A 23919-nucleotide genomic window follows, 5' to 3' on the forward strand; every position below is an offset into this window, starting at 1 on the left:
CCAGTGCAAAGGACGGAAGCTCAGGGAAAGGGCAAAGTGAGTTGATTTATTAATTTATCCATTTGCGCACAATCAAGCATAGACGGACATTGTTTGTACAAACCCAATTCACCAAAGCTTTCTTCCATTATCAACTCATTCGCCCACAATTATCACAATTGGCACAATTGGTGCATACCTTGCACCCTGGATTGTTTATCGAGTTATCGGTAGCCATATCCTAGATGTTGCGGCCGTGTTATTGTTTCCTATCTTTCCGGTCAACTTCCTCCGCAGTCTGCTGGAAACGAATACCACAATCCCATCCCCCTTAAGAACACTCGACTGTTACTATGTGGTTCTAGCCAACGATCCGATGAAATTAACTTCCCGGTGGCACTTAACCCATTTAACTAACGGCCATTTAGACTCACAAACTGTAGACCTACACTCCGGGGCTCTTTTGCGTTATTTGTCCCTTTACAACCGCTCGATTATATATCCGTTACTATTTCCTACTACCTATAGAAATGCCACGACGTATCTCAATACCTTTTACTTCAAACAGCATGCCGCATACAGAAAAGGCTGGCGAGAGAAGACCCTCGCAGTCTAGAGGGAACCGCCTTAGCCAACTCTTCTCGTCGTCCCCCAAGGCTAGTCAACAGCCGTCTGCCCAGCAAGCCCTTATGGCCATGCAGAACGGCTCTAACCCTTCTATTATGGCTCCGGGTTTATCCCTGCCCACTATTTCCCTTTCTACGGCCACTGCTGGCGAGCTTAATCAAGATGAACCACCGACTACCTTGTTCCAACCTCCTTCTTCTACCGAAATATCACGTCAGAAACGGTTTGATGCCCAGTTCGGGCCATTGGTTGACCCAACCGACCGATACGTCAGCAAACACCATGGAGAACCTCTGGAAGCACCTATTATTGACGAGCCGCCGTATTATTATGTCTTGACAACCTATATCAGCTATCTCCTTCTCCTCGCCCTTGGTCACATTAGGGACTTTTTCGGCAAGCGGTTCAGCAAGAAACAAACCTACAAGACTCTCCGTGTGGCTAATGGATATGCACCTTTGAATGACGATTTTGATAGCTTCTACACTAGACGGTTGAAGACGCGTATAGACGATTGCTTCGCAAGGACTATTACTGGCGTGCCGGGCCGATATATCAACGTTCTGAACCGTGTCTCGGATGACTTCAATGAGACTTACAGGTACACTGGTGGTGCGACGGAGACTCTGAACATGAGCTCGTACAACTACCTTGGGTTTGCACAGTCTGAAGGTCCTTGCGCTAATGCTGTCGAGGAGTGTGTGAAGAGATATGGTCTCAGCTTCTGCAGTCCTCGCGCTGATTCGGGTACTTCTGAACTTGTCTGTGAGGTTGAGAAGGAGATTGCGACATTTGTTGGCAAACCAGCTGCCATGGTTTTCTCTATGGGTTTCGTCACAAACGCCAGCTCTTTCCCAGCTCTTGTTTCCAAAGGTTGTCTGATCATTTCTGATGAGCTGAACCATGCCTCAATTCGGCTCGGTGCTCGCCTTTCTGGTGCTGTCATTCGTTCTTTCAAGCATAACGATATGCTAGACCTTGAGAGGAAACTGCGAGAAGCCATTGCCCAAGGTCAGCCTCGAACTCACCGTCCTTGGAAGAAGATTCTCGTCGCCGTTGAAGGACTTTACTCTATGGAAGGTACTATGTGCGATCTACCTGGTATTCTCAACCTTAAGGACATTTACAAGTTTGCCCTCTATGTCGACGAAGCCCACAGCATTGGAGCCCTTGGTCCCAAGGGGCGCGGTGTCTGCGACTACTTCGGCATTGACCCGAGCAGAGTGGATATTCTGATGGGAACTCTGACAAAGTCTTTTGGTGCCAATGGAGGTTATGTAGCGGCCGAGAAGCACATTATCGAGAAGCTGAAGAGTTGCAACTCCGCTACCATGCTGGGAGAGTCTCCCACCCCGGCTGTTCTGATGCAGATTCTGGCTTCGCTAAAGATCATTAGCGGTGAACTTGTTCCCGGTCAAGGCGAGGAACGCCTGCAGCGTATCGCCTTCAACTCTCGGTATCTTCGTCTCGGTCTCAAGCGCTTGGGTCTTATCGTCTATGGCCACGATGATTCTCCCATTATCCCTATTGCTTTATATAACCCCGCTAAGATCTCTGCCTTCAGCCATGAGATGCTCAAGCGTAGGATTTCGGTTGTTGTCGTTGGGTATCCTGCCACTCCACTAATCAGCTCTCGTGCGCGTTTCTGTGTCTCGGCTGCACACAACAAGGACGATATGGACCGACTTCTAGCTGCTTGCGACGAGGTTGGAGATATCCTGCAACTCAAGTTTTCGACAGGAATTGCTGGAGGTCTCAAGCCCCTGCCAGAAGGCGTTGCCCCGGAAAATGAGAAGACACGGCATAATGCTAGCGGGTCTAAGGGCGTTATCGAACCGCCTCGATGGTCCCTCGAGGAGATTATCGCTCGTGGCTCTGAAGATGCTAAAGTGAGATTAAGATAGAATAATTGGGCATCCTGCAGTTACGAATGTGAATAACTTGCATCAAGGAGTTTTGTCACGGTATGGGAACACGATATCTCGAACTAGGGCGCCTTGGAGTTAATAGACGGCCCCGGGCCGATAATTGGTTGTGTATTTGGAGGTTGGGTCCGCACTCGCTTTACAGATAAACCTTGGTTCACTTCACACCGGGCTGGTATGCCAAAAGGGCGAGCGAGGCGGAACAACTCCTTTTTGCCGTTGGCATCGGAAGACAAAGATACCCTGACGCTGTACTTATTGTATTGCCAACCCTAGTCGTTAGTTGACCTTAGGTCGACGATGGCCCTTAGCCTCGTCCCTTGTGGACTTGGGGCGTTAATAGTATTCGATAGGAATACGAATTCATTCGTTACTATTTGCTTAATTATATGAATTATGAGTTGTGTGATAAATGTTTATCACCCAATGCTTAATGTCTTGAACGTATGTTTATGTAGGCGTAGAGAATTTCTTGAGGTATTATCGACCATATCCCATTAGGAAAGAGACTTGATATGATGCTTAGCTAGGATTTTTGAATGTTTTGGGTAAAGTGTGGGTTAGAAGTAGTGTTGAAGGTATATATATAATTAGCATCTCGAAGGAGCCGTTATTCCCTTGAATTTGAGCTGATTCTATGTTGAGAATCTAGACATGCCTACCTCATGATGAATTCTCCGCGCCATCATTCGAAGACTAGCACTAATGAAGTAGTTGGTTTCTTGTAGAGTATGGGTAAGGTGTTGCGGCTGACAACAAAAGGCTTGCGTTGGATCAGCATATTTAAATTCAAATTCCTCTTCACCTGAGTTATTATAAAAATGTATATATATTTCCAACATAAGCTACTATTCTTGTCTATGTATATGAACAATAGGTCAGCCAAGTTGATGATGAAATCTATTGATGTCATATAATTGTAACTATGTAAGAAGTGCCGAGATCCGTAGAGGTCTTGTATGTACGAAGGCGATATGAGCGTTTAAACATGGTCTACCTAACCTAGGTTAGAAGATTAAAGATGATAGATCATGAAAGGTTGCGTGCCGCCGACTCGGTTGAAGCGAATGTAACGCCAGGCTTACTTGAACGTTGCGATACCCAATGATTTGCGATGAAATCTAACTGTCGTCGTCAACATTCTGGTCCAAAAGCTATGATACATAGCTTAAGCTTGTTAAGCGGATATTTCCGCAAATTCAGCATTTGCGGAGACAAGGGTGTTATTTTCTTTTCTTTGCTGATTTGATAGCTCGCTTCTCAGTACGAGATTATGGGAAATTATTAAGAAAAATTGATATTAATATGACTGTGTCCATGCGTTTATGATTTATTATAGTACATCCATATGCCATACACGTGTAGACGCTGGCAACGACGTAGGTACTTGACTACATGGGTAAAACTATAGGTACTTGGTACATACAATTGTCTCGAATTGGTGGTTGAGAAAAAAAAAAAAGGGGACCCATCCAACCTGCGGAGACTAGCAGAAAACGGGTTAAAAGGTGCAGAGAGGTGGACTGTGGAATGCCTAGAGGGGGACAGGGTAAGAGCAAAAAAGGCGCCAAGCAGCGGCTACAAGTACCTAACTAGGCTCTCTCAGGTACACCATCCCACTATTAGAAACACCGGGCACTTTATGTACAGTGACCATGGGGGCTGTGTACCCCCTTTATTTATGCTGTGCATCTTTTGGGCGATACGGCGTGCAGCACAGGTACATTTTATTTTGTACCACAGTACTAATTGATACTATGGAAGGTATTACCTTATGTACACAGCGCACAGGGAAGGAGGGACGGGGATGGAGGGACTAGGAGGGACTACCAGGAACAAGAACTTGAGGAATTGCGAGCGGGACCAAAGGCAAAGCGCTGGGCTTTCTACAACCTCGAATCAATTCGTTATTAGCAACCTCCAAAGTCTCCAAGTCCGCACTGCAAATAACTACCAACTCCAGTCTCTCCTCTCCGACTTTTCCTCCAAAATCAACACTGTCCCCCCGACTCATACAGTAGCACTGCAACGGTTTTTTCGTCCGTAGTGAATAATTCCCCATACCTCCTGTTTCCGACAGCGGTTTCGACACATCGTTGTATTGTATTAAGGTGGACTCTTCCCGGGGTGTTACTAAGGAACAAAGTCTTTGGTAGCTCCTTGTCGATTAGGCGCGCGGGTTTATAACTCCCGTCTTTGAACCCTTTTAGACCCTGTTCGACAGAGAGAAAGAGAGAGAGGAAAAGAAAAGGAGGGAGGGGCCTGGGAGTTACAAGAAAGAAGCAAAGAGAGTTTTTGAAACGTGGAAACGTGGGAGACGATATAACCTAAGTAACGCCACAGTCTCAAATTAATTCTTGCTATTTTGCCTTGCTTTGCTTTAGCAAGCGCCGACGATGAACTTCGACTCGGGCACCGCCTATGCAGAATCCGACGCCGACGATGAGTACGAGAGGAGCGTCCATACTAGTTCACCCGTCCTCGCCACCGATTCTGAGATCTCCCCGACCGATTCCGATGGCCGATCCTCTACCGAGCACACGCCTACTACCTACGGACAACCCAGTAGCGCCAACAGGTTGCCCGAAACTATAATATCCGAATGGGACGCGGAGGAGTGTGCCGATTTCATTGCTAGTATAGGATTACAACAGTACTCAGATCGATTTATTGGTATGTCTTCCCGCTAAGCGTGTAGTCATCAAACGTTGTTACAGCCCTCTTTGTCAAATTCGCCGTTCTAACATCAAGTCTAGAGAATGAGATTGTGGGCGAGGCCTTGGTGGCTCTGCTACACGATGACCTCAAAGCTATGGGAGTGGCCAGCGTCGGCCACCGGTTAACAATACTTAAGAGCGTCTATGATGTAAAAAAGGCACAGGATGTTCCTATAGAGAGCGACCACTATGTACCACTCTGTATGTCGCGTTCCTTCCCGTCCTCACCTTTCCTGCGCACTTTGCGTATTTCATGTAGCCGTTAACGTAGCCTACTAACCTCGCATATAGCTGCCGATGCCGAAGCCCAATACGCTACCGCAACCCTTAAAGACATCAAAAACCTGGTCGAGCAGCTACGACTTCGAGACGAAAGGATGAGCTTCCTGGAGCAGGACTTGCGACGGATGACGGAGGATTTCAGACGGCTACGCGAAGATATGCTGCCAGCCTTGCGCCTTGCTAAAGATGCGCAGCAGCCTTTACCACATGTATCAAACAATCAAGGAGGCTACGGCTACGAGGCTTCTACGGTTTCTCCTCCCGCTCCTACCTCTGCGTCGAATCAATCGACCGGTGGCATCAAACGTCAATATTCCACTAAGAAGATTGTTCTTGGTACGAACCCCAAGAGCGTATCCCCTACTCACTTACAGACCACTCACGAGCGGCCCTCTGTAGAACAAACTTTGGACCCTGCGGGTGCCGCCGAGAGGGCCGTTATGTCATCATCACTTCTGACTGCGATGAATGGTTCCGGTCAGGCTACGTCACCCGGCTATTCTCCGAATATACCCTCGCCCACCTCACCTCCAAATTTAGGCAGCGCCACCCTCGGCTCCCGGTCATACCGCTCTGACGACCGGCAAACGCCATCTAACCGCACAACTTTCTCGGAAAGTGAATACGGACATAATCCTAAGCAACCCATCGCGCCGCGGCGAGGGCAGACACCAGTACCCGAGACTCCAGGCTCGAATTCTTCGGTGGAGATCTTCAAATCGTTTAGGGTCAGTATGGACGATCCTTGCTACAAGGTCCTACCGGCTGCTCTGAAGAAATATCAAATCAACGCACCATGGGACCAATACGCGCTGTATATTGTGTATGGTGACCAAGAACGTTGCTTGGGTCTGCACGAGAAGCCATTGATCCTTTTTAAGCAATTGGACAAGGAAGGAAAGAAACCCATGTTCATGTTACGGAAAACCAATACTGCACAAGCGGACGCCGAAACACCTGGGAGCGCTGGTCTGAATACGGGAGACTTAACGGGAGTTCAGTATAATCCTCCCGGCGGGATCATATGATCGATCCTAAGACAAGTTAACAGGGCAAAGCGTCCCTAATATATGAAAGCCATAATCCAAGAACTGTTACAGGTAGCAAAAAACGGGCGTGGCCATGTACCGATATTTACTCTGGCACAAGCGCGCATTGCTATTCCTCTATTGCTTACCAGGCGAGCGTATATGTCTATTGCTACGAAGCGGGTGTTTATCGAGTCTATTTCGACGCCACACGCGAGCCAGATTCACTCTCGAAAGGAAACACTAGGCATTTAGAGCCGGAAACGAAGCAGGGGCTTCTGATCGCTATTGGTGGTGTCTATCCATCTACTTATCTACCTACCTTAGTTAGCGCAGTGGATATTGGGACTGTCTATTATCATGATGAGGGGCTTTCTAAAAGCTCTATTCTCAGCATGTTACTACTACAATGTTTTACTACGTGCCTGTGCTTGGTCTTCTGTGAAGCTTTGCTGTGTGTATATTATAGTGATTTGCTGGAGGCTGTGAATACTGCTTGGGGGTTGATGGGTGAGAGAAGGATTTATTGCCTGTATAGCTTCTCTATTTAGCTTCTAACGAAAGTTCTCAGTTCTACTGACTTGGATACTATAGAAAAGACAACCAAGTCAAATATCTATCTGACTGTAAAGTGTATGCAAATGCCCCTGGGTGATACTCAGCATCTAGGCTCTATTCTAGGTTTTAAGGGGCTTAAAGGGATTTTAGACCTAGAGATACAACCTTTTTTTATTTATTTTTTATAACCTAAGGTTGTATACCTAAACTAAGGCAAGCACAAATATTGGTATCAAATTCACTGCATGCAGTGCCTAAAGTGCTTGGTTCTATTCACAGGTACGTAGGTACTTAAGTGGTAGCTCTTGCACAAATAGGTGTTGTGTTAGAAAGTGGTAGGTGCATTGGTACCTAGGTACACTAAACTGCATGGTCATTTTAGAACCCACAAAATTTGCTCCTGCCTCCCACATCTAATTCAAATCTTTTCCAGTCCGTGCACAGATACCATCGGAACAACAAAACTCCGAAGCCACATTCCCAATCAATACCGCCACAAAGGTTTATCCGAAGTCAGCCCAATATGGCGCGTAACAACAAGCGCGCTAACGCACGTGCCATTGCCAAGGCCAAGAAAAAGAAGGCTACAACTATTGTGCTGGTTAATGTACGCGATCTCTACTCCACCATCATCATTGGAATTCATTTTGTAGTCCAAAACTGACCTCACGATCGCTTAGTATTCCAAGTCTTGCAAGATGCACGTCGAGGTATGTTTCCGTTGAATTCTAATATTCTCTATTTTTATGATAAGGATCATCTCTTTTTTTCCTCTATTTCTTTCTATTTTTTAGGATACGATACGCGTTTCCTAAGGAATTGAAGGATGTACTAACGCGCTGACGAACCTATAGCGATCAATCAAGCTCGTTACCGAGCAGCACAACATGTAAGCTACCCCATGGCTAATGCGCCCCAGTTAGAAGCTTTTCGTGTATCTGCAACTACTGACACTCTATGCGCATCTAGTCCGAAGCCCTCGCCTATGCCTGAGTTTCCCATGAAGGAATGGAGCGTCAAGATCTATGTCTTGGACCAGGCCGGCAACGAGCATCCTGCCAGTTGCTTCACCAAGGTTACCTACAACCTTCACCCCTCCTTCGAGGACAAGACTCATCAGAGTAAGCGACATCGGATCCCCCGCGCGCGTATCAGCCTCGAGGTTTCAAGACTGACCGGACGATAGCCTTCACTGATCCCCCCTTCACCTGCAAGAACGAAGGATGGGGCGAGTTCGAGATGTCCATCGATCTCTTCACTACCGAGAAGGGTGGCAAGACTACCGTCTACCACGATCTGAACTTCCAGTCTCCGAAGTACGAAGTCATCCAGACGGTCACCTTCAAGAACCCCTCTCAGGCGTTGCTCTCGGTCCTCCGCGAGACCGGTCCCATCCCCAACGAGGACGACTCGAAGGCCGCAACCAAGGCTCGCAAGGCAAATGACATCAAGAAGAAGAAAGCAGCTTACGATTATGAGAAGATGGCCGACGGTCTCGGCAAGCTCAACGAGGATGACCTTCTTCACGTCATTCAGTTGATCCACGACCACAAGAGCGATGAGACGTACACCAAGAACGACATGGACGCTGGTGAATTCACGGTGGACCTCTACACTCTGCCCGATCACCTCTCCAAGATGATCTGGGACTTCATGGTAGGCATTTATGCGCACGCTATCGGAACGAAACGTACACAGATTGCTAACTTAAAGTAGGTTGACATTAAGATTGTCTAAGGATCTCGTCGCAAGTTCTTCTCGGGTTGTACCCCGTCCGGTTTGAAATGATTTATTGGTCTTCCACCATCATCTTCCACTACTGGACTCTCGTGTTTATCTTGTTCGTCATCTTCACATGAACACTCGGTTGCATTTGCATTGGCATTGGCGTTATGAGTTAGGTATGGCACCTCATTAGGTTGCCCAAGTGAATAGTGGCATTGGTTGGCAGGTGGCAATGGTTGACCTTGGCGTATGGTTGCGTTTCAACGCTTCACCCATCGCGATAGATACCCTGCAATTAAATAGTCTCCCGACAATGCAAAAGGTTGCTTTCTAAAGATTCTAGGCATGCCGTATACTTATTTTATAGTGTTATTCGCGCTTACGGAAGACCGATGTGGATATCGATGTGCCTTGGATACACGCCATCCGCACGTGGGTAGGTTACATAGATAAACGGCCTACATGCGTAGATGCGACTCCGATTCGAGTCCGAACCGCTCCTTGCGACTCACCGCATATCTAGGTACCTATAAGGTGCTGATGCCTCGAGGGACATGTGATTGTGATTACGCAGCATAGTTTTAATACATTATTTGGCTATTAGGGTCTGAGCCAGACAGATTGGCTGGATGATCAAGACAAATTATACGTAGGTAGGTACAGATTGCGGCGTTGGGAATATCGTAGGCTGCTGAGGGCTGTCGAGCTGAGTATGACATCACAGGCATCACAAGTTTTGAGGCTGAGCGATCATCAGCTACGGATAGTGTACTTCTTGTTTAGTGGGGCTTTGCGGAGAAGACCTGGAGTCTTTTAGGGCCTCATTTAGTGTAGTCAAGGTGAACTAGGGAAGGAAACTAAGGTGAAGGATTCTTGGGATCGGGTCATGCTACTGTAGACGGTAACGTGACCGAATGAATCTGCTTTAGCCCAGCCACACTCCGAAATTCCATTGGTCGGAAAATGGCTGCCGCTTTCAGCGATAATTGCATGAGGGTAAGCGCGTTATTGGATCCGTCCCGCATCGCGTACTTTATGTACATAGTACATAGTGTATAGGGCCGGTTACCTACTTGATAGGCGGGTACATGTCAGGATGTTAGGTTACGTAGGCTTTAATATACTTCTTCACCGACTGACTTATTAGTAATTTAAATAGGTACTATGGTATTGTCTGCGTTGCTCGATTCCAGTTGTACATGTATAACAATGCTTCACCTGCCTAAATAGCACTACGTAATAAAGGCCATTAGGTACATTGTTAGTATGAACTTTAGTGATGCATGCACATGGGTAACTGCAGTCTTAGGCAGGCAGGCAGGATATAGACTTTAGTGTAGGTAGGTACATGTCTGGGGGACACCGATCTTGGCTTTCCTTGCCGATTGCCATTGACCAGGGGGGAGCGAAGTGTGGCTTCCGTTGGCACATATTGATATATCGTAATCGGTGAAATTATATGGAAAGAGAGAAGCGAAAAGAGAGAAACAGCACGAGGGGAAAAAAAAAAGGAAATAAGGAAAGTTGTCCTGTGCATATCCCAATCCTCTCAATTTCTCCATCACATCATACATACAAATCCTACGTTATCCCACCCTAACTCTACATTCTCTATCTATTCATTGGCAAACGTGCAATCCCGGACTCCGGTTACTTATCAACCGCTCCAATCGTAGCGCCCAATAATACCCCTACAATTCCTAATTCCATTGTTCTCTTCCCCGATTACAAACTAAAATAGGCCACCCACAGCTGCGGCTTATCAACGTCAAGTCCGAGATAGACGGAGGCCTAGGACCAGACGAGACGGAAGATCGAATGAAGCCTCAATCCGAATTGGCTTTGCCCATCTTATATCCTTCCCATATTTGTGGTACCCGTCTCCGCCCATCAACCCTGTTGCCCGTACCTGAAGACAGCTTAGACTTACCGATTCTAACCCTATTATCAAATCTTCTACCATCTAACCGGCGATAATTTCCAAGAAGCTGTATCACATAAGCGTTGTTGTGTCTGCACTTGAGCTATCTTGCTTTACGTAGGACCTTGTGCATACCGTATGCTGGTTCATTTGCATACTGTACAATACTCCCCCGTCCTAGCTGTCTCGGTCTCCCAACCCCGCAAGTCCGAGGTAAACCATTTCACTCGTCTACCGATCTATTCAAAGTAGGGATCGAAATTATTATAGACTCTTCCAATTGTCAGATTGGATTCGTCCCACTTAGTTGGAGTGCCTATTGTTTTTGCGCGTCCTTATTATATAAGACCTCGAAATCCCGTCGTAAGCCGAGCAGCAGTCGGCGCGCGCCGGGTATTTTTCTGCGTCGTGTTTGATGCGTGAGCGGGAAATCAGGGCTCAAGTTGGCGCTGGAGCTGGAACTGGAGCCGTAGCCGAAATAAACCAGATCGATAGCACCACCACTGGATCAGACCATGTCTCAATATGAGAATGCCGCCGCACCCGCTGCCAACATGTCATCTGCCATTCAACAATCGCGCCAATCTCTCCCCGCAAACACGGCACATTCTCATCCGCACGCGCAACCCCAGTCCCAACCTCAGCCGCAATCTCAAACTCCCCAGCACAAACGGGTCTATCAAGCTTGTATCCCCTGTCGGAGGAGAAAGGTGAGATGTGATTTGGGCAGCGTTGACGATCCCCACGACCCCCCGTGCGTGCGTTGCCGCCGCGAAAGCAAAGAATGTTTCTTCAGCGCTACGCGACGTAAGCGCAAGAACGAGGATGATATCGACGAGCCGGAAGACGATTATATCGTTCGCAACGCTCGAAAGCGAGCCCATGCCGAAGACACGCCTCCATTTGTCGATAAGAAATCCTACAGTAGCGTACCGCTGACTCCCGGTGGTTCGACCGGCCGAACACAACCCTTAAAGCGACCCAATGTAGATCATGAAGACGGGAGAAAAAACGACAGAGGAGGAAGTTATACGGACGTCGGTGAAGATTCAAATGCTCAGTTGGAAAATCTCGAAGCGCAGAGTGTCATGAGAAAGGAAGTCTATGGGCCTCATGATGCCCTCGACCTACTGTACAAGGCTGCTACCGACAGGTCCGTCTTTATATCACCATCGTCTAGCATGCTCCCAAACGAGCGAATCGCTGATTATGCCACAAGCCCGCACGATCTAAATAGACGCCACGAAAGCATTGCCTCCGTCGTCCAGCCCTCGCCTGTATCTGTTCCTGGTCGTAAGACCCCGCGAGATCACAGTTCTGGTTATAATGGTCGCCCGGCCGGTCGCGCAACGTCGAAATCTGCAGACCTCATAGATCCACTCTTGCAGTCATCGACTAAAAACGATGAGGCGGCTGATATGGAACGTCGGCTAAACGTTGAAAATGAAGCTGGATATCAAGAAGCGCTCGAAGCTTGGTCGAGGTTTAGATTTGTCAGAGCTGGATGGTTTACGAAAGAGGAGGCCATCAAGTACATAGTATAGTAAGTCAACAATGGTGGCCGTTTTTGTACATTACTAACTTATTGTTAAGCTATTATGAATACCTATCTCCCATGACGCCCATCTCGCCACCGACCTTCCGAAGTCCGGCTTCTCATGTCACCTTACTAACCGAAGAACCCATACTCACAGTCACGTTGCTGACGATTGCATCGAGATACTATCGTATCCGCTCCACGGGTGGTCATTGTAGATCGCACGCAATTCATGAGGAGCTATGGAGATATCTTCGAAGAATGATCGAAAGGTGTCTCTGGGGACAAGAGGCTTTCGGTGGTGGCTTTTGCGGGTCCGGTGCTGACGAATCCCAGACCTCTAGCACTGCACCGTGGCGAGGTTTGAGGAAAGGAAGTCTTCGTACGTTAGGGACAATCGAGTCGTTAATGATATTGACTGAGTGGCATCCCCGCGCGCTTCACTTCCCTCCAGATGAGGCAATTGACGAGTTAATGCTTCCCTCTCGCGGCGGACCTCAGCTCGATGATGACGAAGGGGATCAACGTCCTGGCGGCAACGTTGGAGGTCGTAGAATTGAAAGCTGGCTTGAGCCTGCGTGGAGGAGCGACCGCATGTGCTGGATGCTGCTCAGCAATGCGTTGGGTCTCGCTTATGAATTAGGGGTTTTCGATGACATCGATGAGCTGCTTGAGACTAATGCTATCACGCGACCCGAGTACGAGGACGAAGCGTATCGTCTCCGCGCCACGCGGATCAAGCGGCTGCTACTGGTCTACTTGACGCAGCTAGCTGGCCGCCTCGGCTGGACGAACATGGTTCCTGACAGCATCCGGAAAACCGACCCTGCCCTGTCCGGAAGACGTCTAATATCAAACGAGGGAAACACGCCGGGGACAAATCAATCAGTCATATCTAATAGCTTTAGTTATGTACCTAACGTCGAACTAGATGACCAGATCATACACTGCTGGGTAGGCGTGAGCGATGCCATGCAGTTGGGTAACGAAAGGCTGTTTCGATCGCGGAAACACACCACGGAGATCATACAGAGTGGAAACTACACAAAGGCACTCAAAGAATTTCAGCCGATCCTTAGGAACTGGTGGAGAGAGTTTCAGCGTTTCGACATGCCCGAGAATATCCGTCATATACTGACGATTGAGTACGAATACGTACGGATATATGTCAACTCTTTAGCCTTGCAAGCAGTCGTTGAACGTTGCACAACCAATGCCGGAGTGTCCAGCAACACCGTGCACGGGAACAATGCCGCTGCAGGTAATCCACAGCTGTCACCTCAAACGCAAAACTATCTAGGTAACCTCCCTCTTGGTCATCTGGGTGGCTTCGGCCATGAAGATCAAGAATACGTCAAGGAAGTGGTGGATGGGTGCAGAAATCTTTTACGGACTGTAGTCGAAGGCTTGCTAAAAGAAGGTTACCTTAAGCACGCCCCTGTGAGAACTTACTTCCGCATCATCAGTGGAGCCATGTTCCTGCTCAAGACCTTCGCCCTAGGTGCTCCTAAGTCCGATGTAGAAGTGAGCATCAGTCTCTTGGATCGTACGGTTGATGCGTTGCGGAACTGTGTCGTCGATGATATTCATCTGGGCACTAGGTTCGGTGATCTTCTCGAGTCTCTAACAACACGACTCCGAGACCGCTTCAAGTACGCACCGGCGACAGGTTCTAGCGAAGGCAAGAGCCCTCGTCAAAATGGCGAGGTGAGCAGAGCCATGGCTACGAACGGAATTTTGCATGCTAACGGCATCGAGAATGGGTACATGAATCACACTAAATACAGAGAGGGGCTCAATGTTCCTGGTAAGTTTATTACTATAACTAACACTGCTGTAGACCCTGAGGACGGGACTAACAAATCTTGTAGAACGATCATCTACCCCTTCAGGCAACGTGTCAGCCACGCCTTTTGATTTGGCCACCGGTAACTTTCCCTACCCAGCCGGATCAGCTTCTGTGTTTGGGCCTACGACGCCAGCACATAGCGGTAATGTTCTAGAACAGTCTAACATGGGCGATAACATCTTTGAATCAGGTACCGACTGGGCTGCTGACGACCAAATGTGGTACCTCCCGCCAGGTCCAGGCCTATTCCAGAACATGGGAGAGAATACCAACGTGACAATGACAGATCAGGGAGTTAACGTAGGAGGTGTTGATTTACTTGAGTTTATGGCGATGGACCCACCTTCATTTACTGGCCCTATGGACGGTCCAGGATACTAAGTGTATCCTGTCTAGCTGGACGACGTTGGAGATGACCGTCTGTTCAAGACGAGGGATAGGGGGCAATTCGCCCTCTTTAACAACGGCGCGGCTGAAGATGATACGCGATGCGACATGCATATGTTTAAGAGGTCTCACGGCACGCACAATGTTTCTGTCTCGTCTGTTCTGTTCGGTGTTCTGGATGGAGGCTACATATGTGCCTCCCCAGGTATGAGGTAAGGCTTACATGTATTCGAACATGGGTCTCAGTCTCGCGACACCCCACTTTTCCTATTTGTTGTTCGTCCTGAAAGGTACGTGGGGAGATCTGCGATGGGCTGGAAGCGGAAGCAAAGATACCCTCAGAGGCTTGGGCTGTGTTTGATTTCACATACGACCTTGCTCTCAGATTGCTCTTCCCCTGTTTTTCTTGAAGCGCTTCCTTTTCCTACGAAATGTGCGGAAGGGGTTGCAATATATGTTTGTTCAGTCGCAGTTGCTTTACGGGAATTTACGGGAAATATTCATGGGACTTAAAGGGGCATTGCGGATGGACAAAAGCTGCTGGGCCGAGAGCCTCGCGGCTTATACCTAGCGTGATTTAACGAATCATGAGAAGACATTTCAGCGAGAAGTCGAGCTGATACCAGGGATTTGGTTGATATTATTACCTGAGTAGCGAAAGTAGCGAATTTACATAGTAAAAGCTAGTAAGGGCTTACTGCCGGTGGTCTGCTCTTTGTGCTTTGACGCGGCTTGATCCACTCTGCCTTAAATGACGCTCGACCATAGCAGGGCACGGTACCAGGAGGAGGGAGAATATTATGCGGATCATCAAGTCCTAGGCTAGGTACATATCTAGTGTATGTATGTAGTGATAAAGTGACAGAGCGCTTGGCATATGACTTATATAATCATATACATAAATATTGAAGTTAGTCATCAAATATATTCCGTAAAGACCTTGGCGATATGGTAAGATGATGCATAAGGACGCTACGCGTAGGGCTTATTTTTTTGTCTTCAAAACATGGCATTTATCTCCCCAGGTGGGCCTCATTAGGCCACTACACTACGCTCCCTAAGGTTAAGGGCGTCTGCTGACCGGTTAGTTCCGCTGACGCCAGAAGATTTAGCTTAAATTTCTTTCCAATAATTCCAAAGAGATGGGTAAATTCAATCGATGATGGCGTCAGCATATTTTCACGTCAGTCAGCAGTGCCACGCCACGCAAAAACGTTCGTTTGTGTTCTATTACGGGAATGCTGCGGATAGAGACAATGTATGTGGTTTGTCTACGTAGGCGAGATGGTATGAGAGTATTTAGTTGTTGTTGAACAGCCACTGTTATGGATAAAAAAGGGGGGGTGAGGATGGGGTCGGTGAAGTTGTATGCATACACTACACATGGTCTAGTTCAGGAACCACATGCGATATTAGCAGATATTATTACTACTCTGGGTTGCACGATGAAGAAAATCTATTCCAGACACCAATAACAGCAACGCTTTCCGATACGAGTACTGAAACGCGACAGGGGTGCATAAGGCCAATGGGGGCAGGCAAAGGACGGATGGGGAAGGTTTACAACGCTGGGAGCTGGAGCTGAACCTTTGTCGATGGAGAATAGAGAATGGAGACCCTTGAGGTCTCTGGGTCTAAAAAGTCCCATTGTGGAACTCCGCGCGCGATGTCACCCTACATGGAGTCGCCTCAGCCTAGATGGACTGAAGTGCCCCGGACGCACATACATAATAGGTAGACTGGGTTTTTTTTTGCTGAGCTGGGCTGGCTTAGACAGGCCAGGACTAGGACTAGACAGTCCATATGTAATACATTAATACTACATCGACCGGTTCCTAATGTATGCGGACGCAGCGTCCCGATCCTTCTAAAAACAAGGGCTTCAGGTCATCCGTCACTCGCTGTCGGTCCCGAAATTGGTTCTGATCTGTTTTGCTCTGCTTCGTTTTGCATTTATCGTACCGTCTGTTGTTGTGTTGCTATCGCTACTCACAATCCCATACGCCATGGCCATCCAAACAACAACCGTTGCGAGCTCTTCCTCGGGAACAGAAGCAGAAGCGGCTTCGAACCCGACGACGGCGCCGTCCGTCTCCGTCCTCACGCTCACGGAAAAGGAACTCACGACGACTTTCACCCCGCCGGCGTCGTGTCTCGAGGTGCATCTTACACAGTTGTCGTCGCCGGGGTATGAGCTTTGGCTCAACGAGCCACAGCCCGTGCCGAATTCGAAGTTTGGGAATTGTTATCCATCGGGGTATATTACTGGGTATACTAGTGGTCAGTATGATGGTCCAGTGCGGTTGTTCGCGACTTGTGGTCCTGGGGTGTGCTAACATGTTTTGTAGTATGTGATTAACCTGTTTTACTTCTTACGATGTGTAGATGCTTGGCTGGAATAAGCATCGTGGAGACTTGAGGGAAGAGTTATTAACATGTAGTAGATACAAAATGCCTCGAGTTCTATCGCTCCTATGTTCTCGCCGCTGGTCTGTCCCGAAGGTTGGAACACGGCGCAGACGTGGGCGAATGGATATATAGCTTGTTGCGCCGAGTAAGTGAAGATCTCTTATTTCCTATGCTGTCGTCTACAAGAGAAGCGTATAATATAATATAATACGCAATTATCATACAACGAGGTCTAATTAATAGCGATAGTGGTTTTCAACTTCATCTTCCCGACACTACGGTAGACACCAACCGTCCGGCGTACGGGGGTACCTGCTATAGTAATTTCAAAGTTGGCCAGACTGCTACGGTGACGGCGTATGATAGCGCGAGTGTTACGGCGACGGTCGAATGGGTCGCCTCGGCTACTAACGACCAAGCCTATGCGCATCCCATAGATGGCTTTGCAGTGAGTACGGATGACGACGTAAGTTCACAAGACAATTACTCTCCTACTCTCCAATTAAATTATAAACACGATACTAAACGTCAAACCAGTCAGGATCTACCAGACTCTCAGGTGGCGCAATCGCAGGCATCGTAGTGGGCGTCCTAGTAGCCGTGATCGCTATCCTCGTTGGCTTATTATTTGTCTTGAGACGGTCTCGCCAGAAGAGAAAGCAGCAAGCGTCCTTCGACGGGTCCCAGCAAGTTCAGCCACAGCAAGCAGTTCCTCAAGAAATATACACCAATAAGGAGCCTTTAACCTCACCCAACTCCGAATACCCACAAACGCCATATACCGCCTCTACCGGAATTTATGAGGGCCCAACACCTCCTTACAAGCCTACGGAACATTACGAACTTGATTCTCAGACGCCGAATGAGCTCGACTCGGGATGGGCGGGAGGCGAACTGGAAAATCGGGAGGTGCCGGCGCATAGACGGAATTGAGGTGGAGTTGTATAATAGGGCGGGGAGGGGGGGATATCAACAGACGAAGACGGGATATTTATATTATTACGACGCAGCATTTGTGAAAAAAACTACTTTTCGGTGTGTTGGATTGGATTGGATTGGGGAGTTACAATTTGAGCGAGCATACGAAAACTTACTACGTACCCGAGATCCTACGCTTCTTATACCACGCACGTACCGTTGCATACACGGATATCCTTCTACGTACGAGTAGCTAGCTTTACGAACGAATACCCCATGGCAGTTTTAAATAATACAGGTTTATTATAAAATCTTCCCATCCTCGTTAGTCTATAAGACATCTCTTTCTAATCACATCACGACACTAAAAAAAGGGGGCCCGCAACACTACTGCGTATTAGCCCTAAACTCCGAAGACAGATCCAGAATACCAATAACGAGGAATTTTACGTACGTAATTCGTAATTAAGGAAGGGAGTTTTTATCCAGCGGGGATAACTCAGTTGGGAGAGTGTCAGACTGAAGTCCAAACTTCATCATCAAATCTGAAAGTCGTGTGTTCAATCCACACTCACCGCATCGTGAACAGACTAGGATTAGTCGAGTTACTTTTTGGGGAGTTTATTTCTTTTTCCCCGTGGTCATTTGGCCTCTCCTCGCTTGTTTGCTTTATGGTGTTTGGTCAGATATATAATTACCTTCAAGTGTCTTACGTACCTTAGTTACCTACCTACTCAGTTACTATACGAAGACCCGAAGCATCGTTATCATATATCATAAATACTATGTACTATTATTAATATATTATATATTGTTTCATCACTAGAGAAGCTTATTACACAGTAACTGCCTATGCCTTCCGGGTATTGGTCATATCATAAAAGCACAAGACGAAAAATGAAAATAAGACAAAGGCTCGTGCTAAATGCATATATATGGGTATCAATCAAGATCAGCAATCAGCGTGTCTATGGCTTCCAGCCTCCTATTCGATTTCTGAAGAAACCATTAGGATCTACACTCTCCGATACCGAATGTGCGAATGCTCGGTTCTCTGGACGTAATCGCGCGAAATAGTCCTGCTGATGGAAACCGTAGTTCATGAACACGGGGAGGTAGATGTCGGGTAGAGTCCCGTCTTGTTGCCAGCCGAGTATGCGTTCGCGTACACCGCCGTACTATGACACCGGATTGTTAGTAAATTGCTCTTATAGGCCAAAGGTCAAGAAGGGGTCATGCAGCTTTCGGGTATACTCACAGTATTCTGCAGCGTCTGGTCCATCTTCGCGTAGTCGCCTTGCGGCAAGAAGCTATAGTTCAGTTCGAGAATCAGGCGGTGCGCCTCATCATCCACATCGATTAAATCCGCGCTCCTTGCCTTTGCGGCCTGTGCAATAACCTTCGGGAAGGGCTGGTACGCGATAGAAGCGATGATGCCGGGCTCGAGGAGCACCGTGTCGGTGATGTTTCGCCAGTGGGCGTGAAGGCCTTCCATGACTTCCACGCTGTTTTCAGCCGACGGCATGGGGATCGTCTCGGTTCCGATCTGCACGACGGACAGTGGGACGATGACCCAGTTACTGCCGCCCAACAGCTGGGCGTAGGTCTGCACCTTAGTAGTGTCGAGGATAGGCCCGGCATCAGTGAAGTTCTTGAAGGTTCCCTCGGGGACTACCGGGCCGTCGTAGAAGAGAAACAGGATCCAGGTATCAATAAGGTCGATGTTACCGCGCTCTGCCGTGACGATGACGGCTGCCTTGTTGTCTTGGTTGTACTCGGTGAAGTCCCGCACGGCCTTCAGCAACTTCTTGTCTGTCTCAGGGGAATGAAGGAAGACTAGGTTACCGCCGAAGACGTCGCCTTGTCGGTATAGTTGGAGAACGTATGTGGTTACGATACCAAAGTTATTGCCACCTCCCTTGAGGGCCTTGAATAGGTCTGCGTTCTTGGTAGCAGATGCGGTTGTGATAGTGCCGTTAGCAAGAACGATCTCGTATTCCAGTACGGAGGAAGCACTCCAGCCGTACTGAGCCGACATATACGACAGACCACCGCCGAGAACAAGGCCACCTACGCCCGTGTTTCCGATACGGCCGCCGACAAAGGTCCAGCCGGTTCCCTGAAGTTCGGCGGAAATGCTGTCTAACCGCTGCCCAGGCCCAACTCTGGCTATACCCGTCTCCTGATCCACGATGACCTGCTTGAGTTTCTGGGTTGAGATAAGGGGGCCACCTTTGACACTTGACCAGCCATTATTAGGGTTGTGTCCTCCAGACTTGATAGCAAACGGCTCCGTGTTGTTATTGAGGACCTTCACGATGGCAGATACCTCGTTGGCATCCTCGGGGAAAATAATGCAAGAAGGCTTCATGGAAGAGCACGAAGTAGACCAATAGTCGTTCTGCTCGCTGATATATGATAAATCAAGAGGATCAGCAACGTCAATGTTAGAAATATCCTTCAGGGTAGAGCAGGTGTCAGCTAGAGCTAGCCCTGACAGAGCGATGGCTGAGGCGGCGAGCGCCCAGGTAGATATCATCTCGTCTTCTAGGAGAGACTCCGGACGATGGCTGTATTTTTCTATGTCCCTCGGGACTGGCTAGTCGTGGATAGATGCTAAGGGATCGGTAGTCTACCGTAAGTCCTCTTAACTGGCGGCTGGCTCCCCCTTAATATACGAGACATTTCTTACTGCCAAACTACGAAGGAACATATTACTTAGTCGACTATAGGGAATAGTCGAATATCCTTGATGAAGAACCAGGTTTAAACCTTCACGTCATGTAGCTCCCATCCCTAGATTTGGCTCATTGTCAGGGCCCGCTGGCAAGGATGACGGCGCCAGCGCAAGGTTTCCAAGTTTTTTAAGTCATGTACCTAGAATCAACTTTCGACCTTGCTCGACTGACTATAGTCACGTTAGCTTATCTGCTTCAGACACGTCTTTCCACCTGCATGAGCTCTACATAATACAGTATCAGGTAGTATTAGTTGTGCGCAAACGAGAAAAAAAAAAACTATCCAATAATGGAATCCTACGCAACCTAGCAGGACGCAGCCCGTGGTGCTGAGCCAGTAACTAGACGAGAGTCGGATGCCGGGCATCCGGAAGCGAGAGCCGTCAGATGAGGAAATGTAACGCTTGCGGTTCTGGTTCCTGGGACGGGCGGGTAGTGATTACACTATGTAGGTATGACTTATGTGTCGATTCCAAGGAAGCGGACGAGAGTAGACCAGGAAAAGAAAGGTTGAGGTTTATTGTCGTGTGTTTTCCGAGCTGCGCTAGGGCTAACGAGGACTACGGCTTGCATGGAACGAAGGACTAAATTTGAGTAGGTAGGAAAAATACACTACCTACATAACTAACCGTCGAATAGGTATAACCGGCCGTGGCCTGTTGAATCCCCGTCCCACTTCAGGCAAACGTTTTCGACGAATACATCAGCTACCGGGTTACGCCAATCTACTAGACTTATGCTAGCTGCCCTGCCAAGATCGAGGCTTACGGAGATATTTCAGCCCGTGCTAGCGGGACGGGAGGGGGAAGGGGGAAAAGAGGGGAGAGGGTCGATTTCAATAGTTTCCTCCTGATGACCGGGACGGATGCAGATGCCAAGACTGCATAACCGTCATAGTTTTGCGAGTATACTAAGGAGTTGCGTTTCCCAACCAAAGGGATAACACGGCACTGGCTTCATGTCGGTATGCGGAACTATAATATGTAGGTCTTAAGATCTGGGTATGGGTTAGCACACACACACGATTGTGGCGTTAATAAGATATATCACGTTACACTGCAGTTTTGCTTGGAAAGTCATTTTGTTCGCTGTGAAATGGGTGACGGATGGCTCAAGCGGGATAAGCATGTAAGCGTGTAAGCAGAGCCGCGAGTTGGTGGTTCTGCAGGATTGCGGGATCAGAAAGGTACCGTGTCACGCATATGTACTAGGCAGACCTATTCCTACATATCGGTTACGCTTGCCGCTATCGTATGGGTTAGATTACTTCCCCAAGTATGCCTAGGTTGGGTATGTTTGAGAGTCTCCCGGTTCTGCGGTTTGTATTTATAATAAGAAGTAATTAATAAGAGTACTCATTAATAATAGCATATGGAAGACATACATTTCCTATAACTACCTAACCTAAGTTGATCTATAAGGTAATTCAGACTTGGGAGATAAGAGTTGAAAGTGGAAATAAAATATACACCGTAAAAAGCTATAGTATTAAAGCTATTATAGTATTAATAGACTAACTAACGTCTGAACCTCGGGTCTCTATTCCGGCCTCACGGATCAGATGGTCTAGGATGATGGTCCACTGTCTCCGTATGGAACAAATAACCTGCATACCCTTAGTCATTTGACTCGATTGCGTAGGCGGCCCCATAACTTTTCGTCTAATGTTTTTCAGATTTTGTTTCTATACTCGAGGTAGTATTCCTATTCCCCTTTCACTTCGCCGCCGACGTATCATCTCGTGGCGTTCAATGTGCATCGTACAATCTTACTCCTGCATGGAAATACGAAGACAACAGCTGGATTGGCATTGTGTCTTGGTGTGCTTTAATCTTGATCTCGCATGCTGCGCCGTATTTCTCCTAGGTAATCATATCATATTAGAAAGTAGGTAGAAATTAGGTAGAAGTGGGAGTAAAGAGCCATGCAACCCATCGTAATTATGTATGCAGCCACATCTCGTCCCTCGTGCATCAGCCTATTATACCCACCCATAATGTTCCGAGTCATGCCTCAGCGAAGATGTTTCAAAGCCGGAAATTTCCTTTGACATGTCGTCCCGCCGAAGAGGGAAGTTACCTAAGCATCTTTACATCACCCGACATGTTGGTTTCAGAACGTCATCTTTAATAGGTCTGTCGTGGGGTAAATGGTACCGTTGTATTGGAGAGTTGTTGTCTCTGCTTGATTGCGCATAGCCCAATGTCACATATATCAAGAAATTGGCGTATATTATACATCCCGCTCATCTGAGTGCTTATAGTGACGACGTGGCGTGAGGCTGCTATTCGGTAAGCAGTTCCGGCTTATAGATCTACCGCTAAATAAGATTAGACAGTTCATCGGTATGGATGGTCTCTCACTCATAAATTTGATTGGTAGTGAGTCTATGAGTTAAATTGAGGCGCGTCAGCGTCGCATTATGGTGATGGCAGGTTGATGATAGCTCGAAGGTGTTGTCATAACTCATATGTCACTTATTGACGAGACTGAACATGCTAAAAGATAAGAATTTTGTAACGTTGGTAATAAAACTTTTACTTACTTCAAATAGTTGAAAATCTCACAGGAAGCCGTCTCTAGGTAGATACCTAAATTTCCGTCCAAAAGCTTGCTCTCCTTTTACGTATGTTCGTATATCCCTGTTTCGAACCCTAATATCCGATTTGTTGCCAACTAAAGAAATGGCAATGACACGGCATCACAATCTATCTAACCGGTGGCAATGATTGCCTTTATGATAATATTGTATAACTACGCTGGGATGAAGCATTGTTCTCTGAGCTGCTAGCCATGTAGCATACGATAACAGCTAAAGGTCTCCTCAGAAAAGATTGATTCTTTAACTCTATTAGGTCAATTTATGAGTTGGCCAAATACCTCAAATACTATTATGTAGTGAAGGAAGATATAGGCTATTGGTATTAAACCCATCAAGGCAATGCTATTCTGAGACTTTCACATCATTGTCTTATTGATGAAAATAGAGAATGATGAAAAGTTGGGATTAGATGTATCGTTCATGCAACACAGTTTATTAACTTGCTATAATGAAGACAACAACGCTGGAAGACGTTTGATAATTATAAGTAGGATTCGGTAGAGCATAATGGCCTTGTATATCTGATAGGATTTAAGGCCGCTTAAAATCCACCAGATATACGTCGCATTCAATTTCAAGCTAGAGACTAAAGTGAAAGATAGGTAGGTAATAATAAGAGTTTATTATCACCTAACCGGCGGGGCCATTAGACCCTTTATGCATATTAGAGGCTCACAAGCAAGCTACTACATAGCTGCTAGGTGATTTGTGGATGTC

General features: G+C 47.5%; 6 protein-coding genes and 1 non-coding gene across 7 annotated transcripts; 6 read left to right on the forward strand and 1 right to left on the reverse strand.

Moving 5' to 3' along the window:
* Nucleotides 1–548: 548 nt before the first annotated feature.
* Nucleotides 549–2510, forward strand: F5Y00DRAFT_255699 (serine palmitoyltransferase 2; the record flags this gene model as incomplete). Its single annotated transcript, XM_048010313.1, has 1 exon — nucleotides 549–2510. One exon carries the CDS (start codon nucleotides 549–551, stop codon nucleotides 2508–2510), a length of 1962 nt encoding a protein of 653 aa, XP_047860749.1.
* A 2243-nt stretch (nucleotides 2511–4753) lies between these two features.
* On the forward strand, nucleotides 4754–6756 carry F5Y00DRAFT_185882 (uncharacterized protein). The gene is made up of 3 exons (XM_048005090.1): nucleotides 4754–5204; nucleotides 5288–5449; nucleotides 5540–6756. Exons 1-3 carry the CDS (start codon nucleotides 4928–4930, stop codon nucleotides 6556–6558), a joined length of 1458 nt encoding a protein of 485 aa, XP_047860750.1. The 5' UTR covers nucleotides 4754–4927; the 3' UTR covers nucleotides 6559–6756.
* Nucleotides 6757–7726: 970 nt separating this feature from the next.
* Nucleotides 7727–9176, forward strand: F5Y00DRAFT_247763 (SAS complex, SAS5 subunit/transcription initiation factor IID, subunit 14). Its single transcript, XM_048009322.1, has 5 exons — nucleotides 7727–7826; nucleotides 7971–8005; nucleotides 8086–8237; nucleotides 8303–8772; nucleotides 8833–9176. Exons 1-5 carry the CDS (start codon nucleotides 7815–7817, stop codon nucleotides 8851–8853), a joined length of 690 nt encoding a protein of 229 aa, XP_047860751.1. The 5' UTR covers nucleotides 7727–7814; the 3' UTR covers nucleotides 8854–9176.
* A 2101-nt stretch (nucleotides 9177–11277) lies between these two features.
* F5Y00DRAFT_273499 (uncharacterized protein) lies at nucleotides 11278–14625 on the forward strand (the record flags this gene model as incomplete). Its single annotated transcript, XM_048013188.1, has 3 exons — nucleotides 11278–12305; nucleotides 12356–14106; nucleotides 14171–14625. 3 exons carry the CDS (start codon nucleotides 11278–11280, stop codon nucleotides 14527–14529), a joined length of 3138 nt encoding a protein of 1045 aa, XP_047860752.1. The 3' UTR covers nucleotides 14530–14625.
* Nucleotides 14626–16541: 1916 nt separating this feature from the next.
* F5Y00DRAFT_266146 (uncharacterized protein) lies at nucleotides 16542–17877 on the forward strand (the record flags this gene model as incomplete). Its single annotated transcript, XM_048011900.1, has 5 exons — nucleotides 16542–16832; nucleotides 16884–16916; nucleotides 16980–17089; nucleotides 17194–17410; nucleotides 17482–17877. 5 exons carry the CDS (start codon nucleotides 16542–16544, stop codon nucleotides 17875–17877), a joined length of 1047 nt encoding a protein of 348 aa, XP_047860753.1.
* A 473-nt stretch (nucleotides 17878–18350) lies between these two features.
* Nucleotides 18351–18441, forward strand: F5Y00DRAFT_t143. The gene has a single exon. It is a non-coding gene; the product is annotated as a tRNA-Phe (tRNA).
* A 227-nt stretch (nucleotides 18442–18668) lies between these two features.
* F5Y00DRAFT_186018 (FAD-binding domain-containing protein) lies at nucleotides 18669–20694 on the reverse strand. Its single transcript, XM_048005091.1, has 2 exons — nucleotides 19121–20694; nucleotides 18669–19040 (listed from the first exon to the last, which is right to left on the reverse strand). Exons 1-2 carry the CDS (start codon nucleotides 20399–20401, stop codon nucleotides 18831–18833), a joined length of 1491 nt encoding a protein of 496 aa, XP_047860754.1. The 5' UTR covers nucleotides 20402–20694; the 3' UTR covers nucleotides 18669–18830.
* Between the last annotated feature and the right edge of the window lie 3225 nt (nucleotides 20695–23919).

This window comes from Daldinia vernicosa (assembly GCF_022497035.1).
Source record: "Daldinia vernicosa strain CBS 139.73 unplaced genomic scaffold F5Y00scaffold_66, whole genome shotgun sequence".
In the NCBI taxonomy this organism is placed as follows: domain Eukaryota; kingdom Fungi; phylum Ascomycota; class Sordariomycetes; order Xylariales; family Hypoxylaceae; genus Daldinia; species Daldinia vernicosa.